General features: G+C 50.3%; 14 protein-coding genes across 14 annotated transcripts; 7 read left to right on the forward strand and 7 right to left on the reverse strand.

The window, feature by feature from the left end:
- Positions 1-639: 639 nt before the first annotated feature.
- Positions 640-1,185, reverse strand: BDV37DRAFT_286786 (uncharacterized protein; the record flags this gene model as incomplete). Its single annotated transcript, XM_032087990.1, has 1 exon — positions 640-1,185. The coding sequence occupies one exon, from the start codon at positions 1,183-1,185 to the stop codon at positions 640-642; it is 546 nt and encodes a 181-aa protein (XP_031937608.1).
- A 1,172-nt stretch (positions 1,186-2,357) lies between these two features.
- On the reverse strand, positions 2,358-3,105 carry BDV37DRAFT_286787 (uncharacterized protein; the record flags this gene model as incomplete). Its single annotated transcript, XM_032087991.1, has 3 exons — positions 2,358-2,516; positions 2,573-2,668; positions 2,779-3,105. 3 exons carry the CDS (start codon positions 3,103-3,105, stop codon positions 2,358-2,360), a joined length of 582 nt encoding a protein of 193 aa, XP_031937609.1.
- Positions 3,106-4,729: 1,624 nt separating this feature from the next.
- On the forward strand, positions 4,730-5,092 carry BDV37DRAFT_286788 (thioredoxin family protein; the record flags this gene model as incomplete). Its single annotated transcript, XM_032087992.1, has 2 exons — positions 4,730-4,749; positions 4,798-5,092. 2 exons carry the CDS (start codon positions 4,730-4,732, stop codon positions 5,090-5,092), a joined length of 315 nt encoding a protein of 104 aa, XP_031937610.1.
- A 1,174-nt stretch (positions 5,093-6,266) lies between these two features.
- Positions 6,267-6,885, forward strand: BDV37DRAFT_286789 (thiamine diphosphate-binding protein; the record flags this gene model as incomplete). The annotated part of the gene is made up of 2 exons (XM_032087993.1): positions 6,267-6,432; positions 6,539-6,885. 2 exons carry the CDS (start codon positions 6,267-6,269, stop codon positions 6,883-6,885), a joined length of 513 nt encoding a protein of 170 aa, XP_031937611.1.
- Positions 6,886-7,216: 331 nt separating this feature from the next.
- On the forward strand, positions 7,217-7,549 carry BDV37DRAFT_286790 (thiamine diphosphate-binding protein; the record flags this gene model as incomplete). The annotated part of the gene is made up of 1 exon (XM_032087994.1): positions 7,217-7,549. The coding sequence occupies one exon, from the start codon at positions 7,217-7,219 to the stop codon at positions 7,547-7,549; it is 333 nt and encodes a 110-aa protein (XP_031937612.1).
- Positions 7,452-8,061, forward strand: BDV37DRAFT_210685 (transketolase). The gene has a single exon (XM_032080003.1). The coding sequence runs from the start codon at positions 7,629-7,631 to the stop codon at positions 8,019-8,021; it is 393 nt and encodes a 130-aa protein (XP_031937613.1). The 5' UTR covers positions 7,452-7,628; the 3' UTR covers positions 8,022-8,061.
- Positions 8,062-8,366: 305 nt separating this feature from the next.
- BDV37DRAFT_210717 (putative PB1 domain protein) lies at positions 8,367-10,515 on the reverse strand. Its single transcript, XM_032080004.1, has 5 exons — positions 10,228-10,515; positions 10,025-10,174; positions 9,642-9,977; positions 8,518-9,594; positions 8,367-8,468 (listed from the first exon to the last, which is right to left on the reverse strand). Exons 1-5 carry the CDS (start codon positions 10,240-10,242, stop codon positions 8,439-8,441), a joined length of 1,608 nt encoding a protein of 535 aa, XP_031937614.1. The 5' UTR covers positions 10,243-10,515; the 3' UTR covers positions 8,367-8,438.
- A 1,249-nt stretch (positions 10,516-11,764) lies between these two features.
- On the reverse strand, positions 11,765-13,369 carry BDV37DRAFT_258210 (copper chaperone CCS1). Its single transcript, XM_032083021.1, has 2 exons — positions 13,215-13,369; positions 11,765-13,147 (listed from the first exon to the last, which is right to left on the reverse strand). Exon 2 carries the CDS (start codon positions 12,712-12,714, stop codon positions 12,265-12,267), a length of 450 nt encoding a protein of 149 aa, XP_031937615.1. The 5' UTR covers positions 12,715-13,147; positions 13,215-13,369; the 3' UTR covers positions 11,765-12,264.
- A 166-nt stretch (positions 13,370-13,535) lies between these two features.
- On the forward strand, positions 13,536-15,551 carry BDV37DRAFT_258213 (kinase-like domain-containing protein). The gene is made up of 2 exons (XM_032083022.1): positions 13,536-14,672; positions 14,745-15,551. The coding sequence occupies exons 1-2, from the start codon at positions 14,271-14,273 to the stop codon at positions 15,186-15,188; spliced, it is 846 nt and encodes a 281-aa protein (XP_031937616.1). The 5' UTR covers positions 13,536-14,270; the 3' UTR covers positions 15,189-15,551.
- BDV37DRAFT_286793 (uncharacterized protein) lies at positions 13,564-14,217 on the forward strand (the record flags this gene model as incomplete). The annotated part of the gene is made up of 1 exon (XM_032087995.1): positions 13,564-14,217. The coding sequence occupies one exon, from the start codon at positions 13,564-13,566 to the stop codon at positions 14,215-14,217; it is 654 nt and encodes a 217-aa protein (XP_031937617.1).
- BDV37DRAFT_286795 (uncharacterized protein) lies at positions 15,534-17,428 on the reverse strand (the record flags this gene model as incomplete). Its single annotated transcript, XM_032087996.1, has 2 exons — positions 15,534-17,283; positions 17,334-17,428. 2 exons carry the CDS (start codon positions 17,426-17,428, stop codon positions 15,534-15,536), a joined length of 1,845 nt encoding a protein of 614 aa, XP_031937618.1.
- Positions 17,429-18,285: 857 nt separating this feature from the next.
- BDV37DRAFT_297089 (S-adenosyl-L-methionine-dependent methyltransferase) lies at positions 18,286-21,495 on the forward strand (the record flags this gene model as incomplete). The annotated part of the gene is made up of 7 exons (XM_032090254.1): positions 18,286-18,334; positions 18,408-18,547; positions 18,620-19,015; positions 19,069-19,398; positions 19,997-20,266; positions 20,355-20,556; positions 20,617-21,495. 7 exons carry the CDS (start codon positions 18,286-18,288, stop codon positions 21,492-21,494), a joined length of 2,265 nt encoding a protein of 754 aa, XP_031937619.1.
- Positions 21,496-21,955: 460 nt separating this feature from the next.
- Positions 21,956-22,957, reverse strand: BDV37DRAFT_286798 (cutinase family protein; the record flags this gene model as incomplete). The annotated part of the gene is made up of 4 exons (XM_032087997.1): positions 21,956-22,346; positions 22,418-22,632; positions 22,716-22,804; positions 22,882-22,957. 4 exons carry the CDS (start codon positions 22,955-22,957, stop codon positions 21,956-21,958), a joined length of 771 nt encoding a protein of 256 aa, XP_031937620.1.
- Positions 22,958-23,522: 565 nt separating this feature from the next.
- Positions 23,523-25,861, reverse strand: BDV37DRAFT_258222 (ribonuclease H-like domain-containing protein). The gene is made up of 2 exons (XM_032083023.1): positions 25,190-25,861; positions 23,523-25,135 (listed from the first exon to the last, which is right to left on the reverse strand). Exons 1-2 carry the CDS (start codon positions 25,581-25,583, stop codon positions 24,015-24,017), a joined length of 1,515 nt encoding a protein of 504 aa, XP_031937621.1. The 5' UTR covers positions 25,584-25,861; the 3' UTR covers positions 23,523-24,014.
- Between the last annotated feature and the right edge of the window lie 20 nt (positions 25,862-25,881).

The following is a 25,881-nucleotide window of genomic DNA, read 5'->3' on the forward strand; positions in this document are numbered from 1 at the left end:
CATACACCCTCTTGTCTATTTCGCACCATCCATTGCACCGATTCCATTCTCCTATGTCATAGTACAGACATTGTAGCTCCAAGCGTGTGGGTATTGACAAGGGTTCCTTACCGAGAGTACTAGTAGCATGCGGACGGCCAAATTGGGAGCTCCAACGCCTAGTTCTGAACTTAATATGATTGGTAACACACCAACAGAGTGGTTTTATGTCTGAACATCGGAATGTATGTAGTGATGCCAGCGACCCCGCATAGAGTACTTCCTTGCGTTATTCGATGTTGGAGATGTCAGTAGTTGACAAGAATCTACAGTTTCGACCCACACGGTACGTTCACCTTAACCCACCGTCTACCCGTTAAAGAAGGCTGGGGAAGGATTTGGAGCCTAGCCTAACTAATATAAGCATATTCAGAGAGCTTGATACCCATTAATCACGCTGTAGCGAAACATTACTGACTTCCATCTCAGAGAAAAACTGCTTGAATACAGCCAAAAGACACACCTATGCAACTTATTCCACCCAGCCAAGCCGACAGTATAAGAATCAACGTAGTTAGTTTCAAGAGGCCCCAGAAATATCGTTCACTCCTTCTGCCACAAACATATCATGCGTAGTGTTCACGGAGGCGGTACATCCGTCTATCGATTTCTCATGTCATGGTTTCTCACTTCCTTCACCAATGCAGCCGCGCCAATCGCATCGGCAACAAGGTGCGCAACTTGGTGCTTTTTATCCCCGAGAAGCTGCTTTCCCAAACTATATGCACCGATCAACTCCTCGGCCAAGCGACGCTTGTGGCCCGACTCGTGAGACGACACGCTCGATGATCGAGAAGAGGATGAGGAACCCTTATGTCTCACCAGACGCCTGTCGGCTACCTCGGTAGAGGTATCGACATCCTCCTTGTGAGAACTCCTATGCTCATGCTTTGATGAGTGGCCGACATATTTCTCTTTGAAAAGTTCGCGGTACGATGGGAGGCCTGTTCCGTCTTTATTGAGCATCTCCAGAGCGCCGACCGCAACGGCGGCCCCTACTGCAGCCTTCAGCAGATGGGACGTGGTATCTTCATCATCCTTGTCGAACGACTTGACTAGCTGGTCTGCTGCGTAAACGGTCCCGCCAGCAGCAACGGCTGTGGTGGCGTGAGATTTGAAGGTGTGGAGGTCGGAGGTATCACTCATTTTTTTTTTTTTGACGCATTTGCTTTTGTTTCGATCAAGTCAATTGTATGCTTTTCTGTTAACAGAAATGCAGTCCAAACAGTAATCAAGGAAGAGGAAAGCAAATGTTGACGCTAAATATATATCCGATCATTCAGCGTGCTGGTGACATTACAATGCTTGTCATACTGCTTGATATTCTCGATCAGGGCTGTTGCATGCGCCACAGAAAGCCATCGAGCTCACCTGCAGCCAGCAATGTTTGGTCCCGCAGAGATTCTTCTAATCTCTACCATGTGTGATGGCCACATGCTAGAGTAGCTGAGAGTTGCATTGCGGACCACAGTGCCAACATAAAGACAAGAACAGTGGGGTCTGTGTAAGCTTAAGCCTGTTGTATGGCTACCTCACCATCACTCTCGACCCCTTATATACCTACCAACCAATATGATTTCTCTTTAAAACCGCCTTCTACGGTTCATTTCCCTAAAGAAAAAGGCTTCCCATACCCTCCAGTCGACCAAGTGAGCATCCACTTAAGCAGCAATAAAAGTTTGTTTTTGAGTCTCCATGTCTCTCTCTGATCTTATATGGTTACACGATGAGTCGTATGATATTTTTACTAACTTGGACATTATCTTGATATCTCAGAATATTCGTAACCCTCATACGACACTATAGAGTACCTTTCTCCGCCACTCGAGAGAGTGCTCGATATTTTGATTTCCCCCATGATAAGACTGTGGCTGCTCTTAATGAAACTCGCATCAATTCTGGGATTTTATAGGTCTAATAGTTTTTGGTATCTACTCTCACATGTGGCCCTCTGACACCAATCGGAGCTTAAAGGGATTCCGCAGAGCAGGGTACCACCCATTGAAGTTTAAAGTTAGGCCATTTCGATATCTACTCATCAAAAAATGTGCCAGATGTGCAAAGTCTATACAAACATGCCACACTGTCAGCCACAAGTGTGCGGTCTACTGGACAGGGGGCATCCTGTATAATATATCTATTGGTTAAAGTCAATGTGATGGTCTTACGTCTCCTGCAAATGTGTAGCAGTTTGTTCATCGTCGGGGTTGTTTCCACACACTTACCAGTGACATCCACACCAGCTATCAGGATCACAGTTTCAGATAGCCCACGTGACTTTGTATTTTGCCCTAACTACTTCGCACGGCGGACTATATTTAGCTAACCTCGCCCACACAAGACCGTGGCTGAACTAAGATATTGACATGAGAGACATTGCTGTGCATCAATGCATGAAAGCCCTTTTTGACTACATCCTCCAGCGGAACTACGGAGGTGATCATCTTGTGCGCCGGCAGATTTCCACTCTCCAGTGCCTGCAAACCCTGTAGCATCGAAGGCGACATCCCGCCCCCCCCCCATCCTCACCGACAGCCTGATGAACAGCAGACAGCGCCGGATTGGAAGGCTCAGACCCCTCTAACGAATCGACCACGACATCAGCACCAAGCTCTTTGGCCAGCGATTTCTGTGACGGCGTCACTTGGCTGACCACCACGGTACACGTATCGTGCCCCCCAGACGCGAAAAAAGTATCAATATTGCATGGCCGATTGGCCCGGCGCCCAAAAGCAGCACCTTCTGACCATTCTTAAAGCCAGAGGTACGGATACAATGCCACGCAACGGCCAGCGGACCCAAGAGGGCACCGACCTGGAGCGAAACCGCATCGGGGAGGACAATGCAGTTGAGTGCCATGGCAACAATCCCGGTGGCGAAGCCACCACCAGGAGCACTGAGCCCGTATGAGGCAAAGCGTTTGTGGATGTTGCGCTTGCCTATCGCACAGGTGGTGCATGGTTCCATGTCGTAATGTTGATCATCGAGGGCGGGATTCACGGCGACCTTGGACCCAACCGGAATGTTGTGTACGTTGGAGCCAACCTGGACCACGACACCTGACATCTCTGGAGGGAATATCGGGCCTCCCAGATATTCGTGGATGTCCGGGCCGCAGATCCCACATTATGCGACTTGATGGCGGACATCATTAGGTCCACACGGTCTGGGCATATTAGTTGACTGGTCCAGGAGAGCATGGATGGCGGAAATAGTTAAATTCAGCGTGGATACCGCGCAGGAATAACTTCCAGTCTCACATCCTCCCGCCCATAGTATTGCAAAGGTCGTGATGCATCGTCGTGGAATCGGCATATTGTTAGTATCGAATAAAGTTTGGTATGGTATGGATCGCCTGGTCTGTTTGGAAGCTGAAGCTCTTGTACTAATAGCTCTGCAGGATTTCTACTCAGATTTATTTCCCCGTGTTCATTATGAGCAATTGGTCTCTAGATGGGGGACGGCTATATGTATCTACGAGGGACCTGTGATGTAGGACACCACCCCCGGCTATATGACCTTTTTTCTCAGAAGTGAATTTACTACTCATGCATTGCCATGATATGGCTGGAATGTAGTTTCGGTCAACAGGAAACTTGGCATTGATTCATCCGGGCAACCACTGTACACTACCTATAAGGTTAGCACCCTATATTTTCACTGAGACGGAACCGCCGCATCTTTTCCATCCCCATAGAACCAGCAGAGACCGCCCTCGTGCCGATTACTGACTTGAATAATACTCCACTTCCCCCTGCCCCGGTGCCCCATAGCCTTTGTATCACTGCATGTTGGGATAAACCGGAGAAGGTTCGGGGAGATCTGTGGTAGTAGTGATTTGGTTCTTTGCAATAAGCTGCCCATTCGTATGGAAATGAACCCGGTGTATGAGACAGTAAGTTAGAGACTGGGCGAAGGACATTTTGTGAATATATAGACGATTTGCAAAAGGCCGATCCAAACCAACCCGCCCACAGATCGACAGAGAACTCCATTCTTTTCAGCTCACCACGACACTCACGGTGTGCAGTGGACCATTGTATTGGACCATATGGAGTGTATGTGGGTCGCTGGTTCTTCTAATCTCCCGAGGACTCCATTCTGTTCAGCTCATCACTACGGAGTACACTTATGGTGTGCTGTGGACCCTATTATTGGTCCATATAGAGCAGAATATATGTGGGTCGCTGGTTCACACAATGCACCGAAAACTCCATCTCAGATAAACTTTGAGATTCAATAACCATCATCCTCGCATCAATCTGGGCGAGGTTCTGCGGCTATCCCTTCTTGGACCATCCTCTGCGATGCAGGGCATCGTGGATCGTGGATCGTGGACCTTGGCACGGATGGTTCGAATTCCTCAAGATAGAAAGGCTCCCTCACGTAGAGGGACAAATCTGGCATTTCGAGCAGATGGACGGATAGAGTTTCCAGCATAGCGAGTGCGCAAATCTAGCGTGGACACGTATATGTGGGGGTTATAAATCACCCCACGCAATCATACATAATTGTTATCCCGGTGGCTCAGCCGAACTGGACAGGATGTCCCGAGTATATAGGCAGGATTATTCCGCTCACTCGCCAGGTCTTCTCTTCTGAGACATCTCCGTCAGTTCTAGTCCCTCTCCATTTCAGGATACACAAATCCAAAAATCACGTTCATTCAATCCAAAGTCAAACCTTCAGCATGCCTACCAACCTCGAAAGGTAATATCATAGTCCATCTATCAAGCGCATAGCTAATATTCGTCACAGCTCCGACGCCTTGCAAGAAGCCTTGAAATCTGAAAATTTAGTCGTCATCAACTGCCATGCCGTGTGGAACGGTCCCTCTAGGCTCTTCGCCCCAAAGTTTGTCCATTTTGCAAGAGAATACCCGCAAGTAGGCTTTTATATGCTCAACGTGGATGAAGTTTCGAATGTTGCTGCAGAACTCGGCGTCCGTGCTATGCCAACCTTCTACTTTTTTAGAAATGGCGAAAAGGTTGGCGAGGTTATTGGGGCCAACCCTGCAGCTGTCAAGGCTGCTATTGACAAGTATCATGCGTGAATAATCGCGGTCCGACTGTGGTGACATCGACGTCGGATTTCTTGCTGCAATACAGTATGGATAGATAGATAGATAGATGATTGCATCTACCATGTCCATTCGCTTTTAGTTGGAACCTTGAATTGATATCTGGCTGTGTTTACCTCGGTTTGTATCGCATTTTCTTCCAATTTGCGCGAGCTCAATATCCTATAAAGCCCTCTATGAAAGTACCACTGCTCTCAGAATGCTTTGAATTATGTGACGCTGTTGGCCGGAGCACTGAAGCTGTATATAGAAAACTCACAGATTTATATTCCTCCTGGTAGCCATCTCCTGCATTGAGTTCATGGTGTGGAACTCTACTTAACCGACCGTTAGCGAACGGCGGGCATCAGAGCCCTTTTAAATATTCTTTGGGTCTAAGAATTCCTGATTAGCTGATACCCTGTCACTCCAATTTGAAAAAGCATCGTAGATATATTTGAAGAGATAATTCCGTTCTCATTAACTATGGAAGGTAGGGTAAGAAGCTCACCTAAGTATACGATATCTGAGATCACTTTCCGCTGACGGTTCGAAAAATAGCTACCCACAGATCCTGATATCAGCGCAATCCTAAGGCAAAAACGTACCCCCACCGACGTCTTTTCGCTTTGACTTGCATGAATTTCACTGCCAAGCTGTACCGTTCTGGAACTATTGATCAGGCACCTGTGCTTTTAATTCTGTTTTGTCTCATCCTGCCTTATGAGAAACCGCCCTGCTGCGTGGCTGGCTGAACAGTCGCCCACTGCTTTTTCTTGTGATTCGATAGGCTGTTTGAGGAGCTCAAAGGAAGAACTGTGGGCAGCTACTCTCGGAGTGACAGTAACTCGTGCTACATTCACACTCATCGCAGCATTCTACATACCTGGATGTAAGACAACTCCAGGATACGTGCTGAGGAACCATGTGCCGCCGACATCGCGTTCACATTCATAAACGATGAAATTGTCAAACTCCAGGTCTTTCTTCAAACGAGCAGACAGCGCGATTCCAGCCACGCCACATCCAATGATGATGGCTCGGGGTTCCTTGGTGTGTGCAAGCATGGTGCGTTATTTGATGGAAATCGAGGAATGAGGTCCTATTGTCTGAAAGGACCGCGTCCGTGTTAATATTACAATACTTATAATCAGCACATCTGTATACCATGCTCCATGCCATGGGCTATCCCGAAATGACCATGGACGAGCTAAGAGAATACGCCAGCGCCAAAACACCAGATATCAACTGTCAATGGGAGGCAGCTCTGTGCCATGGCCATGCAGAGATCGAAGTTCCAGGCGTAGAGGTCACCACTGGTCCGTTGGGCCAGGGTATTGCCAATGCAGTGGGATTTGCTATTGCTTCAAAGCATCTGGCGGCCGTTTTTAATAACTCAGCTATTGGATTATTTCTTCGAAGATATACTCACCACTGCAGACGGCTGTCTTCAAGGAGGTGTGGCCCAGGAGGAAATGGCAATTGCCGATCATCTGGGCCTCGACAACTGGATTCCCTGTTACGATAATAACCAAGTGGCCTGCGACAGCCCTTTATCGTGGACTGTTTCCAAAAACATGAATGCCAAAATGCGTGCCCTGGGGTGGAATGTTATCGATGTCTGGGACGGCGATAATGCGGTCGAAGAGATTCTAGCTGCCATGCGACTGGTTCAGATGAATACCCCCAAGAACCCAACCTTCACGAGGATGCTGCTCGACTCGCCAATGGCGATGCAGACTCCGTCTCCCATTGCTTATCCCAGCAAACAAAGGACTTCATCTTAACATTGATCAAACAAGGCAACACCTTGGAATCAGAGTGGAACGAGTTGATCTCCACTTATGCAAAGTCTTTCCCGCAGGACGCTCGACATCCTCGTTAGTATTTCCGGACAGTTAGACGTGCAAGTCCTGTTGAAGACGATGAATCCAAATGCCAGACCCGCTGGCTACACGACAATGGAACGGGACTGTGTTCAACACATAACGTTTCTAACATGATGGCGGGCGGGCAGTTCAATGGAATTCCAACCAGATGGGCGACCAGTCCAGCCACATACTTTAACGTGATCACTACGAGGGCCGTGTTGCTCGGTACTGTATTCGCGAGCACGCCATGGCAGCCATATCAAATGGTATTGCAGAGTTTAACCCTGGAACCTTCATTCCAGTGACAGCCATCTTCCTCATTTTTTACCTGTACGCAGCACCTGGCGTGCGCATGGGCGCCCTTAGCAAGCTGAGGGGTATTCACGTTGCGACACACGACTCCATCGGGGAAGGGCAAAACGGACCAACACATCAGCCTGTGGAGGTCGACTCGCTGTTTCGTGCCATGCCCAACTTGCTTTCTATTCGTCCGGCCGATGAAGCGGAGGTAACAGGCGCCTGGATGTGCGCTCTGGATAATGAAGACAAGAAAGTTCGCAGCATTATTTCTCTTGCTTGAGCTCCGCCCAGCGTGAGAATCCCAATTACCAGCCGGGACTCCGTAGCCCTCAGTGGGTACGTGGCTGTGGAAGTAGAATATGCCTTCTTCACGCTTGTCTCGTGAGGTTCAGAGCTTCAATTTGCCGTCATGGCGGCGAAAGAAACTGGCAGGCGAGCTAGGAATTCCGACACGAGTGGTCAGCATGCCAAGTATTGGTGTGTCTGAGAAGCGACCAGAGACATATCAGAAGACTGTTCTGTCGGATAGTCCGCATATTGTGTCCGTGGAGGCATACGTATCCACAATATGGGCGAGGCTTTGTACGGCCTCGATCTCAATGGATTCTTTCGGTTATTCAGGGGCAGGGTCGGTCAATTTCCGACACTTTGACTTGGATAGTGATAGTATTGCTCGGAAGATACAGTGGCATGTACAGGGTACTCATATCACTGCCAAAAGATGGGTGCGACTAGAACAAAAGATCATCTAGAAGCTACCGAGGTTAGTTGCCAAGTTGATCGTGATTGATAAGATAAAATTCCTTCATGTTTCTATCATGCCTGGATGGGAATATGGGTATTTGTCTGGATGAACTCTAGTGCTTACGTAGTTTGCACTGGTGGGTCTTCCTCTAGCTGTCATGTTATTTCTTTAGTTCTGCCTTAGGCTTCTTACAGTATTTAAAGCTAATGGACTTATGGGTCACCTGAGAGCATGATCTTCTTGCAGTCTTCTCGGTGTACTCCGTACTTATTATTGCCGTATTAGACAAATAGAGTCACCGGTATACTTATATAAGGAATTTGTACAAGTAATGCATTATCATAGTCGTGTATATACATGCGCTATCGAAGGGTATAACATGCCATGCAGTCCAATGCGACCAGCCAACGCCCACACCAGGTCATCAAATCATAGATCGTTCTTCAACCCATATCTAGTATAGTCAGCCTCAGTCTGCAAACTCAAGAAGCATAAAGACATACCTCCATCTTCCCCATTTCACTCCCTTCCCTTACTGCTGTTTCACGCGCAGAACTAAACAGAAGATCCAGATCTTCTTGATCCACCATCGTGATCATATCCCCATCATCCTGCATCCGAATCTTCAACGGACTGCGGAAGCCAAACTTATCCCGGATCTTCATCTCGAACTCGCTAAAGTCGATCGTCGGTCCGATAATAATGTACCGTGTGTCCTCCACAGCATGCACCTTGACCCGGAACCTACGTACCTCCGGCCGGCGAGAGTTGGCTCGTCTTGACCCTCGGTTGGGTGATCGTGTTCGGCGTCGTGATTCGACCATCTCAAACTCTCCGTCTACACCACCTTCCTCCGCTTCGCTGGCGTACTCTGCCTCTTCATCGATGTACCGCTCCCGCTGGCGGGGCATGCCCTTCCGACCTCCATTGACGACCACAGTCGGGCGAGAATACCCATTGTATACATCCTCCCCGTACATTCTTTTCGGTGGGGGCGCGAAGCCTGTATCGCTTGCTCCCCGTCGATGCCCCATCTCTCGATAGGCTTTGACTTCGCCTTGAGATGTGCGGTGATGTAGCTGAGGTGGTCCCCGCGGCTCCGATGCTGTGCGCGTAGTCCCTATCCGCGGCTTCTCCGGTGTTGTATCAACTCTGCATCCGGTAGGGTGAGCACCCGGTCGGTCCAGATCGAGGCGCGGCGGACGAGCGGCGCGGATGGAGCCCGGTCGACCGTTCATCCCAGAACTACTAGGGGGGCTGCCGACGCTGCTTTTGTCGGTATCTGGCGGTGGTGTCGGGGGGAATAGATTGCGGTTCAGGGGTGGTTCTGAGTGCTGACGACTTCTCGTGATATTTCGTTGTACTAGTTTGCTGGCTGCGTAGAGACTTTCGGGCGGAGCTCGATGGTCTATCCCGGACTGCGTTCTGACAATGTCACCTGGCTGGAGCGGGACACCACTACGATCCGATGCCGCAATCAACCGTGCCTTGCCCAGGTAATCCTTGGTCTTGAGGTTCTTGACCTTGGCTTCATTTGGTCGGTAAAGAACCCCTACAGGAATCGAAAACACCGTGTAACCCTATTCAGTCAATACGGATAGAAGACCAATCTTAGGCTTCAACATACCTCTGCTCGTTCTCGGATGGCATCGTTGATGACACCATGGTCTGGCGTGACCTTCTCCTTTGCAGCATACTCCAGGTCCTGGATACCAGGCCCCAGTTGCTGCAGGTATATGTAGCACAGACCACGGTTGAAGAGAACCTCGCATGAGTACAGACGGAACTTCAGGCCCAGTTGCTCATAGTCAATGAATGTATTGCCTCTGAGGTAGAGTAATGTATCATTAAAGTTGGCTAATGCCTCTTCGAAGTCGCCCAGAAGAAAGTTGGAGACACCTTCTTGGAAGTACGCAATGGCGAGGTATTGGTCCAGACTGACGGCCCGTTGGTAACACTCGACCTACAGTTGTCAGTACCGTGTCGTACACGTCAGACTTCGGCACATACCGCCTTCTCATGCTCTCCTAGTGTCGCATAGATCACGCCACAGTTAAAGAAGATCTTGGACGTGTCGGCAATCTGGTCAAAGACCCGGAGGGCTTCGTCGTATTCGTGGTGGTCATAGTGTTCGAGGGCTTGCACCCACGTCTCAATTTCCTGATCGTCTTGGTGAGCACCTGCAGTTACTTCCCCAGCACCATGGTGCATACCTGTTTAATGGACATGGCTTCAGCTATCCGAGGGCTTAGTGATACCTCTCTAGATCTCCGGAGGCCTGGCCGTTCCCTGACCTGACAACTGGGTCGTTGCAATGATAGACAGGATCACAGACAGAGGTACAGCCCACGGGTTGCTAACTAGTAGGCCGGATAACTCTCGGTGTGCGTTCAGGTAGCAGCGGATATATACTAATGGCCAAGAAACCAACCACTGCAAGTTAACCACGCAGAGGCAGGGATAGTGATGGGGCCGGCAGGCCGCAAGACCCGGTTTGTGCCACGAAAGGATAAAAGCGTGCTAGGAGCTTTCTCAGTCGGTGAGCCAGGAAATATTGTCCCGCGATGGAGCCAGTGATAGTCCAAGCGCACCACAATGCAGCGAATTAGTTTGGTTTGGCGGGGAGATAGACCAGATGTATATTTAGATCACGGGTGACCAGGGTGGTTGAATGGCCACTAGTGACTATGACAAGCAGATGCAAGGATGATAGATCGATAATGCGGTGGCTAGATCAATTCGTCTTCTCTGATGAGCATTCGTCACGTCTTTTGTCAATCGTACGCTGTCAGTTGAGAATCTTGAGTCTCTGAAGTGGCCAGTTTCGGATGTATGAAGTCGACAAGAGCAGATTTAGTCCGCTGAAGGAGAAAAACAAAAGGGTAAGGACAGGGAAAATCCGTGGCAGAGCTAGCGTGCAGAGTATGCAGCAGCAAGGCACTTGTCGATACTATACTTAGATAGTCAGGAGTACCAATAGATCCGATTCGAAGCGCCAAAGGGCAGGAAGGAGGGGAAAAAGGAAGGGCTGCCAAGGGAGTCGAGATTATAAAAATAACCCCCCCGTTCATTTTGGGCCAGCCAGTCGAAGTTCCTGGCGAGGGGCGTTAAGCAAGCGTTGGCCTGAATGGTTGCAGCTGCAAGCGACTGGGATCCCTAGCTAGAATCCGAGTTGCTGATTGGTCCCCTGCAGGGGAAACTTCATCACATTGCAGGGAAGATCCCTACCATCCCCCTCCCTCATTGGTGGCTACCGCAATATTCACACATTTTCCATCTTCATTTCTATCCATTTCTTCCTTTATTGCCTGGCCTATTACTGGTACCTGTAACTATCAACTACTCGTAGTATACAGGTGAGTAGTACTAGGTAGTATTGAATATATTAAAAGTCCGTTCCGACGAGCCATTGCGGAGACGAATAACACAAGAACAAGGAATACTCTCAGTAATTAATAAAACTCTCCCGAGATGCAGTACGACTACGACCCCATAGGAGATTGCTACCGATCATAAGATCGTTACTCAATGAATTCCCTTGGCGACTGCCGTCCCGCAAACGAATGAGAAATACTCCGGGGAAACCTGATATGAGATTGGCAAGAATATACTTTGTCGCCCCGCCACGGCGCTTCCGCTGAATCCCTCACTTTCTATCAATCAATTTCTGTCGACTCGCACAATTCCGCCTGAACTTCCTTGCCGAGCATTGACTGAACACAAGAAGTTTAATAATAATAATAAAAAAAAAAAATTCACGCGTGGCAGGATCCAATGACGCTCCGCGGCCGTTGCGATTTATGTCCTTGCATCCAATAGCGGGGTTCCCGTCGTCATGGAATTTCTCGTAGCCTTTCCTTTTTCATCCACTATTGACTATGATCAGGTGGTGAGTTGATACCCTAGCTACTAGGTACTAGTATCATCTCTCCTCCTTCACCGTCTACCGAAAGTTCCACTTCCAGCGCACTGATCGATGAGAATCAATGGAATCACAATCCTGCCCATCCGTCTAAGAGCTTGGGATCCAACAGCATCACGTCTAGCCCCATGCAGATTCATTCACATACGATACATCACTAACACCAGCATCTCACGACAAGTAGGTATCAAAACTTAAAAAGGAAAATGTTAAGGCAGCTCCTGCCTCTCCAATCACACAAAGCCAATGTGAATGGGGCCAAAAGGGCCTGAGGGCCTCAAAGAGATGCCCAAAAAAATAGAAAGAGACAAAAGAAAAGAACTAAAACTTAAACCATCCCCTGAGACACCTGTTCCTGACGCTCCTGCCACACATTCTTTCCGGAGCAAGAACAGACCATCTTATCATTATCCCACACGCCTGCACTCCGAGCAATAACCCCAACCAATGTATCCGGGTCTTCCTTTCGGAACGGGCCCTCTTTGCTCTTCGACACCACCATACTCCGTCCAATCATCTCCCAAACCGCCAATGGTCGGTCCAAGAAGACATTGCCTCGTCCCTTCTCGTCCACATCCACTGTCCCAAACACTCCGCGTGGCTCCTTGGCCGCCTCCGATCCTAACACCGTAGCCTTCAATGACTCCCAGATGCCCCCGGTAGACGCGGCTCCCTGTGAAATATCTCCGGCCTCGCGCACCGTGGCCCAGTATTTGCCCGGCGCCAGTCCGTTAATGGTCAGATCCACAAGTGTCATGTTGGACGAGACCTGCACCATACGCGCCAATCCACGGATCTTATTCGGGGCCGAAGTCGCATGCGTCTCGAGAATGCAAACAGCGGAACCTAGTGAGTGTTATCAGCACAGGCCCAAGGATCAGGCAGATCGATGCCCGGCAGCAAGTGAAACAAGGATGAACAGAGAGAGACGTACTGTTGGAGGTCCCACTACCCCGTAGAATTGCATCGCGACCCGTAGCCTGAATCGCGGAAACGATGGAACTGGGTGGCGCCGTGCCTTCGATAAATACGAGCTGGTCTTTCAAACTGGCATCGACTTTGTTGATTCCTAGGGGAACGCCGTCAACCAATTAATCCGGACAAACAGGCAATCCATGCGACGGGGGAAATTAAATACCCTCGAGCTTGTTTAGGGTACTGGAGATATCTTTCACGCAGCCCTCACAGGTCATGGGGACCGCGAAGGTGGTCTGTTTGCATATTAGCCCTGATTTATAATATACTTGCTACCCACGATATAGAGCGGAACACACTGACCTGGAAGGGTTCAATCATGATGTGCGTTTGGGACGTGATCGCTTGCTGCGCAAAGAATATAGCAAGATAGAATCAAGTATCTAAATATTGTAACCACTGTTGAGTCACCGATAGTAATAATAAACCGTGTAGAAAGAAAAAAAGCAGAAGCCCCGCGGAACAAAGCGGGGGATTTGAAATCGGCATCGAATGCTCATAGCGTCATCCCTCCAATTAGATTACCGTTCCGAGAACCTCAGGCACGCAACTCCGAAACCAGCCTCCACATGGAAGCTTCCCGACTCTGGAGCTTCATCCCACTCTACTAACCAATTAATAATCGTAATCACCGCCTCCAAGTCCAGAAAAGATGTCCTCGAAATCCCGCTGGGCGGATGAAGACCCAGAAGCAGAAGCGATCAATGCGCAACGCAAACGCGAAAAGGAAGAGAAACGACGCGCCAAAGCCGAGAAACAACGTCAGCTCGAACAGCAACAAGCTGAAGAAGCTGCCCGACAACGCGAAGCCGCAAACCATGATTCAGAGGCACCTCCCAAGAAACGTCGCCGACTCTCCAATGATCCGGACACAGCAGCCGAGGTTCAGGTTGAGCCATCCAAACCACAAGAGAAGCCATCGAATATATTACAATTCCCTACACAGGAATGGGGCCCCAGTCGGCATGTGGACAATTTCGAGCGATTGAATCATATTGAGGAGGGCTCATACGGATGGGTGAGCAGAGCAAAGGATATCACGACGGGCGAAATAGTCGCCCTCAAGAAGCTCAAGATGGACAACTCTCCGGATGGGTTCCCCGTAACGGGCTTACGGGAGATCCAAACCCTCCTGGAGGCTCGTCATCCAAATATCGTCTTCCTCCGTGAAATCGTTATCGGAACCAAAATGGATGAGTGCGTTTTCCCCCTTCTGTATCAAGACCAATTCACCCCTTCGCACTCCCTACTCCCCCGGACCTGGAAAGTTCAGATACAGAAAATTAACCCCAAAGCCCGGGGGTGAGAGGACAACCCCTCCTGCCCCCGATCACCGCTTAAAACAGTGTCTTCCTCGTCATGGACTTTCTCGAACACGACCTGAAGACGCTCCTCGACGACATGCGCGAGCCATTCCTCCCGTCGGAAATCAAAACTCTCCTGTCCCAGGTCCTCTCGGGTCTCGACTTCCTCCACTCCCAATGGATCATGCATCGTGATCTGAAGACCTCGAACCTCTTAATGAACAACCGGGGCGAGATCAAGATCGCCGATTTCGGTATGGCTCGGTACTACGGTGATCCGCCACCGAAGCTGACACAGCTGGTCGTGACGCTATGGTATCGATCCCCGGAACTGTTGCTAGGGGCGGAGAAGTACGGTACTGAGATTGACATGTGGAGCATCGGGTGCATCTTCGGGGAATTACTTACCAAGGAGCCTCTTCTACAGGGAAAAAATGAAGTCGATCAGGTGTCTAAGGTACGGTTTATACTTCATTTCCCGGGATATCCGTGGCGGTAGATTTCGTTACATGCGTACTGATGGAAATAGATCTTTGCTTTGACTGGTCCCCCAACACCACAGACATGGCCTGGCTTCCGTTCTCTTCCCAATGCGAAGTCTCTCCGTCTTCCACAGACCTCGGCTCCATCTGGGAACCCACCTCTTTTGCCACGTTCCAAGTTTCCCTTTTTGACGAATGCCGGCCTGCAGCTGCTTTCTTCCCTCCTGGCCTTGAATCCAAGCTCGCGGCCGACGACGCAGGAATGTCTTTCACATCCGTACTTCCGTGAAGACCCTCGTCCAAAGCCGAAGGAGATGTTTCCTACGTTCCCGTCGAAGGCAGGCATGGAGAAACGGCGGCGGCGGCAGACGCCCGAAGCGCCGAAGCGAGGCCAGGAGGCTCCAAGGCTGGACTTTGCTAGTGTATTTGGCGGCCAGTCCGGTGGTGACAGTGGAGAAACCGGAGCAGGTTTTACTCTACGCTTGGGATGATTACTACCTGGCCTGCGCACACAACAAAGTCATGGAAGTTGAATATTCATATATTTTGGAAGTCCTCCGTTGGCTTGTGGAATCGTTCGGTCCCACAATGTCCAAATCTCTAATCTGAAATGGTGGTTATACCAACAAGACTGGGTCGTAAGGAGTGATAACTTTGAGAGACACCTCAAAGCCAAATTATAAACCGCTGGGCTGGAAAATAAGTATATGAATCCCCTTAACAATGCAGTTTATACATATTTCAATGGCCGTGCAGCATATGCTTTCGTACACAAATTACCACTGAACAATTGTACGCAATCGGAACGGTAGATGAACGTTCGAGGCCGTCAAGCATCAAGGGAAATAGCGTCGCTGATACATTGGATACGTAAGAAGATATTCATCGACGGAGTCGTCACTGGCATCTCGCTCTGCTCGATATGGCCGAGAGGGTGGAATGTGAATAGGTCGTCCGGGGCCAATGATCTCCGGAACGTCTAGCGTTCCCACCGACGGACTGCGATCGTGCCCTAGTCCATTATACAGGCTTTCTTCACTCACGATGCTCCGTTCTGCTTTTGTAGGATTATCTCCCCGATCGGGGTGAACACTGGTTTTGCCGTCAACGAAGAAGTATTCGTCTGTGAAGGATAGTAGTGATGCAAGATCACCATGTTCGATAGATGTCCATAGATTGTTCGACACAGATGTGAGATCCGTTACCGTCACCTCTTCGCTAGGGCGGGCTGACCATAGGGTTTGTTCCCCTGAACAGTCACTACGCCCCAGCCCACCAGTGTCGCCCGATGAACGCGACGGAGTATGATGATGGTCATCGTTGTGCCTTTCAGATGTCGCGTCTGCTAGATGCGTGCTTAAAGTTAACACTGTACAATAAGGATCGTTTGACACGTTGTCGTTTGTTCCGGATTCGGCGATATCTTGTGTCTGGGCTTTTTCTGTAGTCGATTGATATGCTGGCTGGGGAGGCTCTGCTTGTACGTCTGGAGAAGACTCATGATGAATGGCTGGTGTTAGGGCTTGATCTTCAACCTCGTCTTCCGCCTTACTAATACTATTATCGCTGTAGGCGCTGACTCGATCGATTAGTCCTCGGGATTCTACTACCAACGCAGCGTTAGACACCTGAGGAGCTCTGGACGCGTAGAATCGGCCCGACGGTTGTCCATCTGTCGTTTGGGGTCTAGGCAAGCCGGGGGAAGGTGAGGGGCCTATGATCTGAGAAGTGCTCCCATTACCACTTGGGTCTCGAAGCGGGACTGGTGCAAGTAGGTTGTTGGGTAATGGTGACAAAATTGTTGAATGCGAGGGCTCGGCCTCGGCGCCTGTTATCTGAGAACAGCCAGGTTCGGGAAGGCTTTTGGATGAACGGCTCAGCCTGGGAAGAGAGTCCCCTGATTCGGAGCCCGACTCGTCCATGAAGAAATCGTCCAATTGGATATAGTCCCCAGTTGTCAATTCCCTTGAAAGCTGCAGCCCTAACCCATTATTCCCCTCAGTCGAGTCCCTCGGGAAGATACTATGCGCCGCCTCGGTTAGAAAGAGGCCAGGCGGCCAGTATCCTCCAGTCAGTTCCTGGAAGGGATTGAGATCAGTAATCGTGACAGAGAATGGCCAGTTATCTAAGCATTTATCCACATCACAGCTCAGCGAAGAAGCATCGTTGCACTCTGTTCGATGCAGATGAGTTCCAAAATCAGAATCTTCCTCTGTGCTGGCTTCAGAAATTGTTGATGGGAAGGAGGCGTCATCCTGCTGATCCGAGGAACCCTCTGTGGCATCAGACGAAGGCCAAGCTCGAGGTACATGAGCGGTGCGATTTGTACTGAAGATAGAAGTGCGCCTCTGCATTCCCGCTCTCAGAGCTACAAGTCCGGAGCGTGCTCTCCGAAGAGACCGTTTGGACAGACTCTGGACCCAGCTTACAGGGCTTTCGAGGTTGGTGTTGCGAGAGGTATAATAACCACCCCTGTTCCATGAAGACGTAACAGCGGCAGGATTATGTCGAGGATCAAGAGGGTTGAAGACCGGATAATGGACGCTTTCCTCGCAGGATAGAGGAGGAGCAGGAGGTCTTACAATCCTAGCAAGCCATTAAATTCACGTTCCACGCCAAGGAATCGGTCACTGTACCTGGCTCTTCTTGCTATTGAGGGGCGGAGGGTGACCGAAAATGAGAATGCCTGGCGGCGTCTGTTTGCACGGCAACCCTGATTGTCCGTTGCCATATCAGGCGAGTTGATTTCCATCAAGGATGTATTCTCAAGTAAAACAGACAGGCTCGGTATGCCCCAAGAGTCTTGGAAATTAGTGCCCCTAGGGATTGGACAAGACTGGCCCTTATGACTGGAGAAACCTTCTCAGGCACCGAACAGGCCACCAGCTGTAAGAAGTAGGGGTCGCGGTACTTGGTCCCAATCAGGGCAGGTACGAGGCAGCCACAGACATTGTTGATTGGACATTGTTTTTGGCAATATTAGTACTTGTAGTACTTGGTACAGTAGGGTTGGACAGGCAAGGATTCATTCACTGGAAGCTACTGGCAGCAGGCGCGATCAGCGGGGTGCGTTACTGTAGGTCTGCAGTCAATGTTTGCTCTTTGGCGCATCATGACAGGAGGTATGGTGCATATATTGTGGCTGTTGTATTGCGAGATTTCAGACGAAGGTGACCATGAAAGCCCGATCGTTCACTTCTTAACCAGAGTCTTGGAGCTACTAGAGAGATAGCAGGATCTCACAATTTGGTCTAATATTGTCTAGTGCTCAATGCAAGCGATGTGGCTATCCAAGGGCTCCGGCTGGTGTTGTGACACCCCCAAGTAACTAAAGTGTTATGTTGAAGTAAGCTTTCCAATACAATACAATACCAACCTCCGTCGCAAAGCTTCGACACAACCTTTTCTTTCGTCCGGTCAGCCTCATCCTTCTGACAACCTCTCGATTAATTGCGGACCCCGAAGTTTTACTGGTCTACCCTTCCGACACTTAGCGTTCTGCTAATATCTTTACTTTGACTCCTTTCCTCTACAATACCCTCCGTTTCATCGCCCGACAAGCTATCACCGTCCTGTCCTTCCGTCATCATGGCCGCCGGCCAGCAAGCAGTCTCCTTCAATGAGATCATTAAAGCTGGTAAACTTCCAGTTGCCCAACGCTGTTCCTTCTGACTTTATTGACTTATTAATTATTGCTTCTCTATCCTAAGATCGCCAAAAGAGAAAGAATGAAGAACTAGCCAACAGCATCCTGGGGAAGAACCGAAGGACGAGCGCTCCGGGCGCCGGTAACAACAAGGCGCAAACTGCGACACAAGGGAGTCTGGCAAGTCGGATCGGCGTAGCCAAGGTAAAACGATAATTACGAACCATCACGCCATCCTCCGACAGAGAGAACTGATTTCAATGCGTTGTTACCTAGCGTTCTGCACCTGCCCCCTCCAAGCCTAAAAAGGTCATCCGGACGCCGTCTGCACCAGCACGAGTCACCGCTTCGAACGCGAAACCCGGAAAGAAGCGTCGCCCCGATGAAGATCGCTTGATGTCTGCTTTGAACCCCGCTAGTGGACAAGCAACAGTTCGCGATGGCCCTGTCGGCCTTTCCATCAAGGGCGCAGGGTCGGGACCGTTTGTCGTTGTCGGAAGCAATTTCGCACCGGGCACTACCGCTGCAGATATTCAGTCGGCTTTGGAGCCTGTGACGGGAAATATCTTGCGTTGTTGGGTTACCTCGCAGCATCCTACGGTTTCTGCAGAGGTCACGTTTGCAGAAAAGTGGGCAGCGGAGAGTGCGATTGCCAATTTCCACAACCAGAGGGTGAGTTTGCTACGCGGACACGGTGGTTTTTCGGTGTCTAATACACGATATAGGCGGATGGCAGAATCCTGTCGATGCGAATGAAGTCAGGCAGCGCCGGTTCCCAGGGCCAGGATTTATTCGAGCGTTCTGCGGGCGCCCAAAACTCTTTCAGCGATCTTCGAGAACAAGAAAACCGTAAGCGCTTGTTACATCGTGGAGCGGATCCTGCTGTTCAAGACGGAAGCTATGGGTTCGGCGGCCAGAACCAAGCAACCGGTCGCGATGATGCCTCCGGGAACCGCAATAATAGACGCAACTTCCGAGGAAATCGAAACGCGGGTACCAGCAGGAACCAAGCTCAACAATCCAACGAACAGAGTCTCTACAGCGATCAAATGATGGTCGATGCGCCCCCGCGGAATCCAAGAAACTACCGGGGCCGGCGATAGATCGCGGTGGACATTTGGATAACAGCATTTCAATCATTGGATCTTAAATAACCGCCATATGTAAGAATATCAATTGAAATCCCGGGTTTGGACACTTCCGATTAGTTTACTTCATACAAGACACCCGATGTCATGATAGATAATCATCGTACTTTTTTGGGCGGAACTGATACGATATGATAAGGCCGATCACGTGCACCGGAACTTTTGCGGAGAAGATTTGGAGAACAAAACAATATACTTCAGCCATACTTCCAATACAACCTTTAATAATTCTTAACTACCACTCTTCCTCTTGATAATCTAAAATCTACGACCTTGAAGGCTCGGTGCCCCAAAATGAACCATGGAGCCCGGCGCGCCCTGACGCAATTGATCAGGAACCATCCCAACCGGTCCCTCGTCCTAAAATCGTCACAGCGATGGTCCTCAACTTATGAAACCCGGCAATGGTCCACGCCACTGGCGCGCACACTTGCAGATGCCATTAAAGTATTCAAATCCGCTCAATTTCATGTACCCATCGAGAACCAGCTAACGTTCGTCCAAGGTAACAGGACCCATCCCCATCGCGGCATTCATGCGCCAGGTCCTCACCTCCCCGGAAGGCGGCTACTACACGACCAGACCCGCAGGCGACGGAGAGGTATTCGGCAAGAAAGGCGACTTTGTCACATCGCCGGAGATCTCGCAGGTGTTCGGTGAATTAGTCGGAATATGGACTATTGCGGAATGGATGGCGCAGGGACGCAAGAGTAGCGGGGTGCAGTTGATGGAGGTTGGTCCTGGTAAGGGAACGCTGATGGATGACATGTTGCGTGTGAGTCCACCCCGTCTTCTCTTCTCTCTCTAGCAAAGCAAGAGAGAGGTTATCAGACCCCAGACTGACCGCCAGTGTCATACTCCAGACATTCAGGAACTTCAAAAGCTTCACCTCCAGCATTGAAGCCATCTACCTAGTCGAAGCCAGTCCCACACTAAGGGAAGTCCAAAAGCAACGTCTCTGCGGCGACGCCACGATGGAGGAAACAGAAATCGGCCACAAAAGCACCTGCAAATACTTCAACGTCCCCGTAATCTGGGTCGAGGACATCCGACTTCTCCCACACGGTTCGCAACCCTCTCTCCAACCAACAAAAAAACCACCCACTAACACAGCTCCGAAAACAGAAGAAGACAAAACCCCCTTCATAATCGCCCACGAATTCTTCGACGCCCTCCCCATCCACGCCTTCGAATCCATCCCGCCCTCCCCCGAAAACCAGCCCCCGCAGGACACAATGATGACGCCCACGGGCCCAACAAAACTCCACAAGCCCCTCAAACCCGCCAACACGCCCCAATGGCGCGAACTCATGGTGACGCTGAACCCGAAAGCCATCGACGAGAACCTCCCCGACGAGCCCGAATTCAAACTCACCCTCGCCAAAGCCTCAACCCCATCCTCGCTCGTCATCCCCGAGATCTCCCCGCGCTACCGCGCCCTCAAGTCTCAAGCAGGCTCGACCATCGAAATCAGCCCGGAAAGCCGCATCTACGCGTCCGAATTCGCCCGTCGCATCGGCGGCGCCTCGCAGCACCCCAGGAATGCATCTGCGCAGCCGGCACCAGCCAAGCGCATCCCCTCCGGCGCCGCCCTGATCATGGACTACGGCACCATGGATACCATCCCTGTGAACTCTCTGCGGGGCATCCAGCATCACCGCAAGGTTCCGCCGCTGTCGGCGCCGGGGCAGGTGGATGTGAGTGCTGATGTGGATTTCACGGCGTTGGCGGAGGCGGCGATCGAAGGGAGCGAGGGGGTGGAGGTTCATGGACCTGTGGAGCAGGGAGATTTCCTGCAGACGATGGGCATTGCGGAGCGCATGCAGCAGCTGCTTAAGCATGAGAAGGACGAGGAGAGGAGGAAAACATTAGAAACTGGATGGCAGCGCTTGGTGGAGAAGGGAGGTGGTGGTATGGGCAAGATCTATAAATTCATGGCCATTGTACCGGAGAATGAAGGCAAGAGGAGGCCGGTTGGGTTTGGGGGTGGGATCGAGCTTTAGCGGTAGTATTTCGGGGAGCTTGGACGGTGATGGGGATTGTACTATAGATTTCCTCTTGTATTTTATGTATGTATATCCTGATATAGAGATATGGAGAAGTGCAGAACTCTTTTAGGGTTGAAAGTATAGAAAATAGCCTGTCGTAATTTGACAAACTCTACTGGATGTAGTAGTGTAATGGTTGAAAGAGATAACTGCCCGGAGAATCTGCACCAGCCTTTATGTTGCATCTCGGTGGCTATATGGGAGGTCTATGGAAGCTGTATGAGCTGAATCAAACTGAAGATACTCAAGACAGGACTCGACTTGACAAACTATATAACATATCCAAAACAAGAACATCTAACCATCACTCCAGCCCACATAAGCTCAGACGCATAAACCAAACCCAATCCCAAAAGCGTTAAGATAGCACAAAAGACAGACGCAGGCACATGAAAGCGACAAGTCACAGCCACAATCTACAGTCCACCAAACAGGTTCCCAAAGTTCCCAAAGCCCCCAAAAGGCGACGACCCAGACCCAGAAGAGCCGCCAGCAGCCTCGGAAGTCGACGCACCCGAAGACTCAGACGAAGACGAAGAAGACGCACTCAGCTTCCCCAGCAAGAACTGACTCGCTTCGCCGGTATTGCCAACGTAAGTGAAATGGGCCGGGCCGACGATCAAAGTGCCATCGCAGACCATATCGCCCATGGCACAGTAGACCTTGACCTTGTCCTTGGGGAAGTTAGCGATCTGGCCGTGTTCCTGGGCGTTACGTGTGTAGCCGAAGAGCACGACGCCCTTGATCTTCTCCTTGACGTTGTCGGGGAGGCGCTTGATGGAGTCGTCCATCACGGCTGTGCCTTGGCTGTTGAAGGTTAGCTGCTGCTACCACTACAGCTGCTGTTTTGTGGATGATGGGGTCAGTGGACAACAGACCTATATCCACCGGCCACGATTTGTGTGTCCGGGCATTTGGTGGCGGCCTGCTGGAACAGGTCTTGGGCTTCTTGGATGGCGGCTGGGGACGTGTTCTCGGGCAGAGCGTTGGATGGCAGATCGGCTGTGTACTTCGGTCCGACGCCCTGGCATGCTACTTGGCCTGGCTTGGCTTTCTTTAGGTCGTTGCAGACTGCGGGGCCGGTTGATATGCCCTAATAATTAACAAAAAAGAAAAGAAAAGCGTATTAGTACTTGGCTTGGTGCAATGGTAATAGGGTCAGGGCTGGGGGCTTACCAGAAGACCAGGCTCCGTAGAAGCACGGGCAAAGATGAAGGTAATCGGCTTGCAAGAGCCATCTCGCAGCTCGTTTCCGCTGCTGAGGACTGCTCGAGTCGGATATGGTTAGCCAAGGAATGTTCGAGTGGCTCAAGTAAGAGTGGGTATTCAGATGTCGACATACGCTGACGTTCCTGGATGTCTACTGGGGTTGCAGCCGCCAGGGCAGCAAGAGCAAGCGTCAACAGACGGAGATGCATGATGGCCGGCTAAGTGTGAATGATTCTGGAGTAATGATTCTGGTGTACACAGTGCAACATCTTGAGAAGAACGGGCCATCTTTATATAGTCAAAGCACTAGCGATGCCAGCCAACAGGGTATACTTCGGCACTCATCAGTGCCATATCAACTCGACAGCCTTTGTAGCTCAATGGCCAAGGTCATCGTTTTATCGAAAACATCCTACCTATTTTAGCGTTTCGATGTGTAGAATACGGCAGTGTTTCGGACTGCGCACTAGTGTTAGCCAGGGGACCACTTCGGGGGGCACGTCCCCAGCTGAGGCAGCGATCGGTGGGGGTCAGAATCATCAGATCCCGAACCCTACGGCTTTTGGAAATTGTCCCTGATGAGGTTCTACACAGTACCGAGGCAAGGGGTCTCGGGGTGGTGGTATCAGCTCCGAGGGGATCATAATATAATTAAAACTCAACAGTGGCTGGGGATTAGGATAGGTCTGAAGACGGAGACCTTGAGAGCTCTAATAAAAATGGTTTCGACGATTTGAAAGCCTAAAAATATGTATAAAATAGTAGGTTTTTCTCTAAGATCTCAAGAGCTGTCTTTTTCACCCTATCCTAATCTCCTTGCACTCCAGAGGCCAGAGCTAATAATACCAAGCCCTTCGGGATGTTCGTCTTGTCGTTAGGTTAGGGTTTGTTACTTTAGCCGGTGGATGAAACCCAATATTTGAGTTCTACTTCGGACGAACTCCCCAAAACTGCATAGTACTGCGAAGAACCAATATTGAGCATCTCACCCGAAAACCCAGGCTTAAACCCCTGAAATCTCTCATCGATCTTCCCAGAAAGATACCCCACAATAATCAAGGGCAAGAAAACTAGGCACTAGGTTTAAACCTCGGAGCTCAGTAAATTAAAGGGTTCCCCTCCCCAAAAATAGGCGGAAGAAAAGAATAGCAGCACCTCATGACTCATGAGAATAGAAACTATGAAGAGGGTACAAGCCTAGTCAAAACTCCATACAATATGTAGACCGGATATACAAACACGTCGATTAAATCTCGGAGGAATGTTTCAGTCTGACCAGGGATCGTACCCTGTGTCAGGATGGGGCCATCCGCAATCCTCTGCGATGTCTGACCACCGGAGTGTTTCAGGGTCATCGGATGCCTCTATACCAGAGGATTCCTCAAAAACCAGCAACTGGGAGGCATTCCCCAGAGGCCCGCGGGATGTTGATGGCTGTGTCGCTGTTGCCTGCTGTTGCTTTGCGGCCATCTTCGCTTTCTGCTCCTTCTTCTGGCGCTTTCTCGCTTCTCGCTCTTTTACCTCGGCGTCATATTTGGCCTTCGCATTTCCAGCCCACACTGTTAAGCCTTCAGGGTTCCGCAGACACGACAGGACCACGTCTCGCGTCGCGAGGGTGTCTTCTAAGCACACATGGGGATGATGATCCGACTGGATATGTAGTTTCAAAAATGCCTCCGACAGTGTCTTTAGACTATAGAGGCGCTTAAACGCAGCGGAATAACCAAACACAGCTTCGCTAGCTAGTATCACCGAGTCAACAACTCGCGAGTGGTATATCCCCAGGACGTCTAGGTCGGAATTAAGAGAGTGACCAATGAGGATAGTTTGCGCATCGATGTATTTGTATAGTTCCTGTCGCGCGGACTGCCATCCATTAAGCGCCTGCCCTCGTGCTACCGCCTCGGCCATTGCAGCTGGCGTTATGCCGCTGATTCTCGTCGTCCAGTCGGTTACCTTCCCCGTTGGCCGGACGTAGTTGTTAATGAGAACTTCCCCAGTGAGGAAGTCAACGGCGCTCAGAAAGGCTACTTCTCTTTGCCATCTTCTCACCTGAACCATTTCGCAATCAATGACGATGGCTCTTCTCGTTCCGTACAGGTTCAAGACAGGCGTTTCCAGAAAGTATTTTCTTGCAACAGTAGCTTTCTTCGGACTCGACTGGTCACCTTGTGCCACACTTGGCATGGTATAACCTTGCCTTTGTAGACGAGCAGGGGAGTGACACTTTGTGAGAAGATTCGCGTATACAAGCTCTTGCTCTGCAGGGGTGAGGGTCATGAAGAAGTTGCCATTATAGTATAGTCGCACTTCATTCAGAGGGCCATTAACAGGTACAGCATTCTCCATGTGATCGTGGAGTGTGGTACTGCTGGTATGGGAGACGGCTGGTTTCGAATTAGCGGCTTTCGCCTAGCATATCTAGAAATTCTAAGCCCTACCGATAGCTGGCTTCTTTACACCTTGATCGACGAGCAACTGTACTTGTTGTTGTTCTTGTTGCTGTTGCCCCTGCTGCAGCACTTGTTGATTGTTTTGCTGTTGCTCTTGCCGCGTCGAAGAGTCTTGTGCAGGAGACACTAAGGCAGGAACAGCCTTCTTCCTCCTCGATATGGGACGTCGGTCGTGGGATGATCTCTGGTGATCATCGCGGCCCTTTTCAGTACCAAACTCCTTGTTGCATACGGGACACACAACATGGTGGTGACCTAGGGCAGCCTGATGTTTTGCAAGCCCTATAGCAGACTTGAAGGTATCCTTTTTACAGCGTAGACATTTAAACTTCTTGGCCGGCGCCGACTGGTTCGCCAACGATGGGTTCTCATTGAGGGCCATGTCTTAACAGACAAAGGCAACCAGGTCCACTAGTATTGGCATGCGAGAAGAACAAAATACAAACGTGCGTGGACGACAAATTAGTCCGGACTCGACTGGGCAGGAGAGCTCTTTTATACCTCTTTTTACCCCACCACAGCCTCATTCACACGCAAGCATGGGTTGCCATTGCATTGTACTAGCAGGAGACCATTGGCGGAGATGTATTTCTCGCATGCGCTGCCGCAGCAGGCTGGCGGCAACTGGAACATGTCGGGGTCGTTTAGCCTTATCATTTGATGATGGAGATCTGTTGGTC

Source organism: Aspergillus pseudonomiae (genome assembly GCF_009193645.1).
Source record: "Aspergillus pseudonomiae strain CBS 119388 unplaced genomic scaffold BDV37scaffold_81, whole genome shotgun sequence".
NCBI lineage: Eukaryota > Fungi > Ascomycota > Eurotiomycetes > Eurotiales > Aspergillaceae > Aspergillus > Aspergillus pseudonomiae.

What these genes read in the sequence shown, in the direction of transcription:
- BDV37DRAFT_258213 (XM_032083022.1), top strand. Translation starts at nt 14,271, where the DNA reads ATGGACTTTCTCGAACACGACCTGAAGACGCTCCTCGACGACATGCGC. An exon ending in AAGTCGATCAGGTGTCTAAG is followed by an intron (nt 14,673 to 14,744) that starts GTACGGTTTATA and finishes TGATGGAAATAG; the next exon opens with ATCTTTGCTTTGACTGGTCC.
- BDV37DRAFT_210717 (XM_032080004.1), bottom strand. An exon ending in CCATCCGAGAACGAGCAGAG is followed by an intron (nt 9,595 to 9,641) that starts GTATGTTGAAGC and finishes TTGACTGAATAG; the next exon opens with GGTTACACGGTGTTTTCGAT. An exon ending in GTGAAATGGGGAAGATGGAG is followed by an intron (nt 8,469 to 8,517) that starts GTATGTCTTTAT and finishes TGACTATACTAG; the next exon opens with ATATGGGTTGAAGAACGATC.
- BDV37DRAFT_258222 (XM_032083023.1), bottom strand. Translation starts at nt 25,583, where the DNA reads ATGGCCCTCAATGAGAACCCATCGTTGGCGAACCAGTCGGCGCCGGCC. An exon ending in TGTAAAGAAGCCAGCTATCG is followed by an intron (nt 25,136 to 25,189) that starts GTAGGGCTTAGA and finishes ATTCGAAACCAG; the next exon opens with CCGTCTCCCATACCAGCAGT.
- BDV37DRAFT_210685 (XM_032080003.1), top strand. Translation starts at nt 7,629, where the DNA reads ATGCCTTCTTCACGCTTGTCTCGTGAGGTTCAGAGCTTCAATTTGCCG.
- BDV37DRAFT_258210 (XM_032083021.1), bottom strand. Translation starts at nt 12,714, where the DNA reads ATGGTGCAGGTCTCGTCCAACATGACACTTGTGGATCTGACCATTAAC.